Below are 8,172 nucleotides of genomic sequence, written 5' to 3' on the forward strand. Positions count from 1 at the left end.
TGTGCTCCAGCCTGGGCAACAAGAGTGAAACTCCATCTCAAAAAAAAAAGGGAAAGAAAAAGAAAATACAAGGCGTATAACAGACAGAGCCCTGGATGGTTGGGAATCAAGAGATCTGGGTGCCAACCTTAGTGGGTTAAGTGGGGTGTGTGGGGCTAGTAGAGCTGCTAGTCCCGGCAGCTGATCTCCGGCAGCTCTCTTCTCTCTGATGGTCTCAGTGTGCTCATTTTTAAAATGAGGGATTGGGCCCAGAGCATAATGAAGCATCCTTCCAAGGTACACTGAAGACTTAAACCAAGTGAAGCCTCTCATTTTCCCCATGCATTTATTCCTGTGATAATCCAGGGATTTCCTTGAGATAAAAACGTAGACTGAACCTCAGTCCTCCACTCAGTTACGCCAGTCTCAGAGTCACTGCAAATACTTAAGAAGGAGGCTGGGAGGGTCCCAAGGAAGGAGTTATTGCCTCTCCCACCCCCAGCCACGGAATAACACACCTCCTGGCTCTACCTGGCTTTTCACTGTCCCCAGTATCCCAGTTGGCGCTTCTCCAAATTGGGAGTCCAAACTCATGAGTGCATGCTGTTGCTCTAGCATCTTCCAAGGCCAGCACTGCCACTGAAGAGAGGAGGCTCCACGGTGGCAAGGGAGCTCCAAACAAGCTCCAAATTGCACTCTTCCCAATTGCTGCTGCTGAAAGTCTTGGGGCCACCAGAAAAATGAGCATCTCCTGAGTGTTAACACTCTGGTCAGCTCCGGGAGCGCTGGTTTTCCTTATAATCAAACCAGAGGGGACTACGGGAAGACAAGGAAGTTGGACACCATGAGACTTGCCCAGGACAGAGATAAGAGACTCATTTGGGTCCCCAAGCACGTTCCCTGGGGAGCTTCTTGGAACAGATGCCTTGGGGACCAGTTTGGAATGCTAATGGGAAGGGATGATTCTGGAATCTGGCCCCCACCTCTAACCCCCACTCCCTCCCCATTCCTTCCTTTCTGCTGGTCTGGGTGGGGCCACTCTCTTTATCAGAGATCCCGGAGCTCAGAGAGGCCCGGGACTCCCAGGAATTTCTGTTGGAAAGAAAAACAAACCACCCATCCTGCCGCTATTATTATTATTATTATTATTATTATTATTATTATTTTCCTCCTCCAGCCCCTTGCCAGGACCTGGCTTTGGGGAACAGCAGCGCCCAGGAGCCACCAGACACGCAGACATTAGGGAGCCGCATCCCACACGAGAGGGTGTGGGGAGAGTGGCAGGCGGTCCCATCGCAGACCCGGAAGCTCCTGCCAGAGCTCCCTCAGGTTTTCCCATCTGCAGCCAGTGAGTGTGAAAATGTCAAGGTTTGGGGGCAGACTGATACTGATGTGGGTTCCAATCCTCTTTTTCCGACTTGGAGCAAGAATTTTTACTCCCCTTCTCCTTTCCTTTCCTTGTCTGTAAAGCGACCGTAATATAATACCAGCCTCGAAAAGTGATTACGAGGTTTCAAGGAAAGATTGGAAGCAAAGCGCCCAGGACACAATAGGCAATGCCAGGCAGGGGCGGCTCCAGAATTTCCGTCTAGGAGAGTTTCAGAAGCCAGGCCAGAGGAAGGGGTGGGTGGTGGGCACGGGGATTCATCTTAGAGCTGCCTTCGCCTGGCGCGCACGATGTTTTTCTTTGGGAAGGGGTCCCTCCGGAGAAGAGCTGGGAGAGATTAATGTTGGGAGGACTGGGAGGGAAGAGTCCCTATTCCTCAGGGAAGATCTGCTAGTCCCCCTCCACCTGCATCCTGCCCGAGACCGGAGAAAGGGCGAAACTGTCGCTCCCTCGGGCCCCCAGCCTGCAGAAGGGCGCAGTACTCACCGGGTGCGCGGCGCAGGCGAGCAGCACCGGCAGTAGTAGCTGCTGCAGCGGCGGCGACAGGTGGGGACGCATGGTGCCCGCACGTTCCCTGAGGGCGCCCCGACGTCTGCCTGCCCGTGCCCTCTGCCCACTCGGGTGCTCAGCGCCGCGCGTAGGGTCCCGGGCTCCGGCCGGCCGCTGCGTCCCGAGGAGCCATGGCTGAGCCACCCGACCTGCGGCGGGCCCCGAGACTGCTCCTCCTCGGAACAGGTGGCCGCGTGCGCTAAGCCGCCCGGCCCATTGATTAGGACCCGGCGCTGCCGGCGCACCTCCTCCACCCGGCAGGGACTGGCGGGGGGCAGGCGCGGAGGCTGGCAGGGGAGGAGGCAGAGGGAGGGCGCGGGGGCCCGGAGTCGGCTCCCGCAGGCTGGGCCCAAGCTGGAGGAGGCCAGGAGAGGGCACGCTGGCTTAGCCTTCCACGCGGCAATCCCGCCCGACCCCGGGTCCGGAAAGAGCACTGTCTCTGGAGTCCACGGACCGAAGGCGCAAGCTCGCTGGGGGCCGGTGGGCAACTTAGGTCACCTTTGTAAGCCTCGGCTTTCTCATCCCAACAACACATCTGATAATACCCACTCTCGGACTGAAAGTTGTGACACAGTCAAGGCCCATTGCATCTTCTCCCCCTGATAGCTACCTTGCACTTTATTTCCGATTTTCTTTTTTTTTTTTTTTCATTATTGAAGTCATTAGCGCTCATTCCATGAAGTTTCACTCCCATGAGCTCCTCCTTTAATGATGACCAAGAGGATCTGTGGTACACTCAGGCATCTCGGGACCGTCCTGAGGATGAACCACCCGGGAGGCTATTTAAGCCTCAGGCAGATAGTCCCAGTAGCCCTCTCCATCCGTGCTGCGTATTCTGGAGGTTTGCTTTTGGCCTCTTAGTACAAGGCGCCCCAGATGGCCCTTTTTTACTGTTACATAAAAAAGAGAGTCTCACCATGTTGCCCAGGCTGGTCTTGAACTCTTGGGCTCAAGAGATCCTCTCACCACGGCCTCCCAAAATGCTGGGATTACAGGCATGAGCCACTGGGCCCAGCACTAAATGGGTCTTGTAAACTCAATTTTCCTTAGTCTGCACTGGTGCCCACTCCCTTCCTTCTTCTCTCTCCTCCTTTCTTGATCTTTCTCCCAGGCACTTCAAGTACATCAGCTCATTTAATTCTCCCCCAAACCCCTAGGTGATATGATGTCCATTTGACAGAGGAGGGCATTGGAGGTGGAGGAGGATTCATTACATGTCTGGGTACTGCAACTCAGAGGCTCAGACAGGAAAGCCTGGATCTACCCTTCCATGGCTGACCTGACTCCCTGTAACTGGCCCTTACTCAGACGGCCATGCAGCTGTTAAAGTAACAATGTGCTCTTGTCCTTAGCAGCCTTCCCTATCGGAAGAGACTATTAGTAAATTGAGGCTAGTAAATCCCAGCAGAAATAAAAGGGAGGAAAATCTATTCAGCTCCTGGTCCAAAATCAATGCTCAGTACACATCAAACCTAAAGTATACATAATCACCAACCCCCTTCTAGAAACTCTGTCTACATAAATACTCACCCAAGGGCCTAATGAAATGTACAAGGATGTTTGTGGAAGCACTATGACAGTGGCAGGAAACGAGATGATATATGGGGAAAGGGAACCACCCTTATTTCTTTCTTTCTCATGGGCAGCAGTCATTACTATAATGCTCCTGACTTGTTTCTACCCCTTCACTCTCTCTGTCTGTCTGTCCGTCCCCCCTTCTCTCTCTCATGCGCAACCATACGCATGCATGCATGCCCGCACGTATACACAGGTGAGGCCAGCTTACGTGATTGATGCATTTGGAATAAGGAACTGGCATGAGTTCGGTCCCCTCCTCTCTCCTTCCTTTGACTGTGCCCCCCTACAGAGAGCCTGTAACTGGATTTCCCTGGGCCAGGCTGTGATTAGTGGTCGAGGCTCTACTGGAACTGGTCCAGTATGAACAGTGACAGGGTAATGGTCTCTCTAATTCTGGGGTTTAGTTAGGAAACCCACTTGCTCACAAGTATAAACCACATTCTGCAATACTGACTTTATAAAGTGATATTTGGCCACATATGTCTTGATCTTATTTCTCAATTGGTTCAAGTTTCAGGCTGGAAATAAAAATGTTATTTCCTAGGCTCTTTGAACCATAGCACCCTAAATGTCCATTGCAAAGTGCCTGAGGTAAGGACTTGCAATTTTTACTATACAGACTTCTGTGCTGTTTGAATGTTTTCTGTAACAACGCTGTGTGTGTCTGCTTGGGATTGAAATAAATAAAAAGAAAACAACACAAAAATGCAATCCATGCTTTATACCAGAGCCTCATGATACCTGATGAAAAAGCAAAACAACATTAGTTCTGGGCAATTCAATACATTTCTGGCCTGTAGCAAGCCATTCTTGCTTAAATGGGAAGCTCTGCCTCTCAGAGAGTTGAGAAAAGGGATTGAAATGCTCCTTGAAAGGTCCTTAAAACCTGCCTGAGACAACAATTTCACAATAGGGGTAGAAGGGAAGAGGTAGGAAAACTAATCATATATTTACCACCTGTCGTGTGCTGGGGAGTCTGTTAGGAAGCTAGGGTGTGTTATCATATCCAGTCCTCCAAGACCATATAAGGGATGGGAACTTGAGGCTTAGGAAAGATAAGTGCTTGCCTCCATCAGCACAGCTAATAAGGGGAGGAGCCAGGATTTGAATCCAGGACTCAGCCCAAGCCTGTGTCGTGAAGGAAACAAAATATTTCACTCTATGATTTGACATATTTTGAGATGGCTGTTCAGAGGGCCTCCAAACAGAAGTAGCCCTGCAAGGCTGTCTTTTATTGGGGAGACTGCATCTGGAGAGAGAACTCTGCACTGATGCAGCCAGGCTTTCTCTGTGGAACCTCCCATGTCCAGATCTAAAAAAGGTTAACTGAGAGTTCAACACCTTAACTGTCTGAAAGACACACACACACACACACACACACACACACACACACCACAACACACACACAATCTGTCCTCTCTTAGGCCTGCTACCTGTGAGGTTTCATCTGCATAACAAGCCCAACTTTACCAGCCAGGCCTCCTCTTCTCCACCACCCCCCAACCTATTTTCCACACACCATAAGCCCCCATTCTTCCTGTAACTTCAAGATGGAATGTGAAAACATCCACCCTCTGGCCATTTCTTTGAGTTGTTGTGTTTTGAAAGACTCCCATGTGCATTTTAAAATTTGCATGCCTTTTCTCCTATGAATCGGCCTTGTTTTTTTTCAGTTGATTTTCAGTGGAACTTCAGAGGGCAAAAGGGAAGTTTTTCCTTGGTGCCTAGAGCTCTTTGCATGGTACTAAGATTCCTCTCCAACATGGAGATGGTCTCCTTTATACTTAGGCTTCACAAGCTCTTTTGCACGCATCTTCTTATTAATTAAAAGAGCTCTGTGAGGTAGGTAGGGACCAGCAGGCAGGGGCCTGGGAGGAGAAGGAGAAACTGTGGCTCAAATAGTTTAATCAAAGGGAGTTTAATGAAAGGACTATGTGCAGGGGGTAGGCAGGAACCAGCAATGGATGGTGAGGTGGAGGGATCGGCAACAGGAAGTCTGAAGGGTGACGAAAACTCTCCTTGACTAAAATTTAGTCAGGCTCCTCTAGCCCTCTTCCCAACTAAGCCTTGACCTTGGCCCCCCGTCCTGTTTTCAGTTTCCCTAGCCCAGTCTCAGTAAGGATCCTGTGAAGTGAGTTTAGGAAGAACTCCTACGCCACTCTTGATATCTCATCACTTTCGATATCTGCTTCAGTTCCTCATTCTCCACCCTTGATACTTAAGCCCTTGGTCTGTCTTTAGCAAGGATCCTATTTAGAAGGTTTAGCAAGAGTCCTGCCAGCCTTGATATCTCCTCTTAGTAATTTTCCATCCACTGACTCTTACCCTGCTCCTTGGCTGTAAATCCTCACTTATCCCTGTTGTATTTGGAGTAGAGAGTGATTGCTCCTCCCCATTGCAAAGCCCGTGTTGCTATAGTCTTGAAAGAAATCATCCTTACCACTTTAGCAAGTGTCGGAATAACTTTTTCTTTAACAAGGGGCAAAGAGTGAAAGCAGTGCTTCTAAAAGCTGGCAAGAGTTGTTCTTGGGAGAGAGGTCACCTGTAAGGGCTGTTGAGGCTCAGAAACTGTTACCCCAAAATATGGCATTTTGACATGCTGATCTGAAGAAGGCTTAAGGTCTGCCTGACCTTCCCTCTACCCCTGCCCAACCCCTGTCTCTCCCAAAGCATAAGATGAAATTGTTCCCTGAAGTTCCTTTATCTGCCTAAAGTCAGGACCCACCAAGAACAATTATGTTTCTTCTTCTCTCTGGTATCTCATTATCTATTACAGAAAAGAAGACCAAGAGTGTAACCATACCTGAACAGACCCTTTTACGAGATGTTTGTGTCTCTCAGACTCCTTCAATTCCAAAGAAAGCTATTTACAAGTTAATCTCTATTTCCCATCCATTCATTCTCCCTAGAAGTCATGTTGCCCCTAAACAGAATGACTCTCTCCCCCACTCCATAACCTGTTTTGCCATAATCTAAGCCTCCCATTCTTTCTGTAACCTCAAGATGATATTGAGAAAACTGTTATTTGAGGAATGCAAATCCTTTTAATTATCAGGCCCAGAAAGACATTAAAATGAGACCATGTTCACATCCTCCTCCCTATTTTGACCTATGTATATATCTTTTTTTTTTTTTTTGAGACAAAGTCTCTCTCTGTCACCCAGGCGCCCAGGCTGAAGTGGAGTGGTGCCATCTCAGCTCACTTCAACCTCCTCCTCCCAGGTTCAAGCAGTTCTCTTGCCTCAGTCTCCCAAGTAGCAGGGATTACAGGTGTGTGCCACCACGCCCAGCTAATTTTTGTATTTTTAGTAGTGATAGGGTTTCACCATGTTGACTGGGATGCTCTCAAATTCCTGGCCTCAAGTAATCCTCCCACCTTGGCCTCCCAAAGTGCTGGGATTACAGGTGCACACCACCACACCCGGCCTATGTATTAATCTCTTGAAATCACTTGCTATTGCCATGAAGAGCTACAAATTAACCTAATAATGCCACACTGGACACTATAACCCATACACTACAGCTTACCACTTATAACCAAACACTAATCAATGTCATTCCTGTAAACCAATGAGAATTACTGACAGACAACTTTGCATCAGCCCATTCCCTGTCCCCCTTTTCTGCCTTTAAAAATCCACTTGTAACTGCTGCTAATTCAGAGCAACTTGAATCTGTGCTCCCGGATTGCAATCCTCAAGCTTGGCCCAAATGAATGCTCTACTTATATTAACTTTGCCTCAGCTTCTTCCTTTTAGGTCGACATATCTGGCCTAAGTCGGTAGGATTCAGTATGACTCCCACAGACCACCTGGTGTCTCTCTCTGAAAGCAGTCCTTGGTACCAGCATGAACATTCCCTCTTCAGAAGCCCCATTGGGTGTTTCAGATGTTCTCCTACATTCGGACTTCCTACTCTTTGGTTGGGGATTAGACTTTTGGGGGCTGTTTTTCAGACCCTCTCTTTCCTTTAAGAGTGAGGGCTTCAGTCCATCTTTGGACAGGAGGTTTAAGTAAAGAGCACTGCAGAAAATGGGCTTTTTTCTGCCTCTGTCTCAGGACTGGGGTCAAAGTTTTTCTGCCTCTGTCTCACAGTGGAGGTTTGGGTCAAAGGATTGGCATTAGGCACCCGTGGTCTTGCTTTACATAGCATACTTTCAACATTGCAGCTGCTTTCCTGTCTTTGAAATTCGGGTTTGATTTTTCATTTGTGACCAACTCCTTTGAGTTAACCAGCAGCTGGTTTTATGTACAATACTTACAGGGCACTGTCTTGTGGATGTCTAGGAGAGGGGACCCACCTAACCCAGGATGGTCAAAAGCAACTATGACCAAAAGAAAAAGTGGAGGGGGAATTTCTTGAAATACCTAAAGTAATTTATTTGCACACACAATCAGAAAAAACTGGCTGTAGAACCAGACAACTTAGATAGGGAACTTGCCCCCAGTGGCACCCAAAATCCTTTAAAACAAATTCTGAGAAAAATTGCCTGCATTCAGGAGGCAAACCAAAGATGTCCATCACCAACACCTGAAGAAGTTCCTCAGGTCTTTGAGCCCCTGCCTGAAACTCCTATTGTGGCAGTTCCAGAGTCACTATGAACCGCATCTGGTTCTGAACCATTCTGTGCCCGATTAAAAAGACCACTCAATGAACATGATGAGTCTCCAAAATACAAC

General features: G+C 48.6%; 1 protein-coding gene across 1 annotated transcript in view; it reads right to left on the reverse strand.

The window, feature by feature from the left end:
• Positions 1-2,183, reverse strand: part of SCTR (secretin receptor) — an 84,028-nt gene extending 81,845 nt beyond the window's left edge. Inside the window, exon 1 of the mRNA XM_003281710.2 lies at positions 1,853-2,183. Within this exon, the coding sequence (XP_003281758.1) occupies positions 1,853-1,924 (72 nt within the window). The 5' untranslated portion in view covers positions 1,925-2,183. The remainder of the gene's footprint in view (positions 1-1,852) is intronic.
• Positions 2,184-8,172: the final 5,989 nt, after the last annotated feature.

Source organism: Nomascus leucogenys, chromosome 20 (genome assembly GCF_006542625.1).
Source record: "Nomascus leucogenys isolate Asia chromosome 20, Asia_NLE_v1, whole genome shotgun sequence".
In the NCBI taxonomy this organism is placed as follows: Eukaryota; Metazoa; Chordata; class Mammalia; order Primates; family Hylobatidae; genus Nomascus; species Nomascus leucogenys.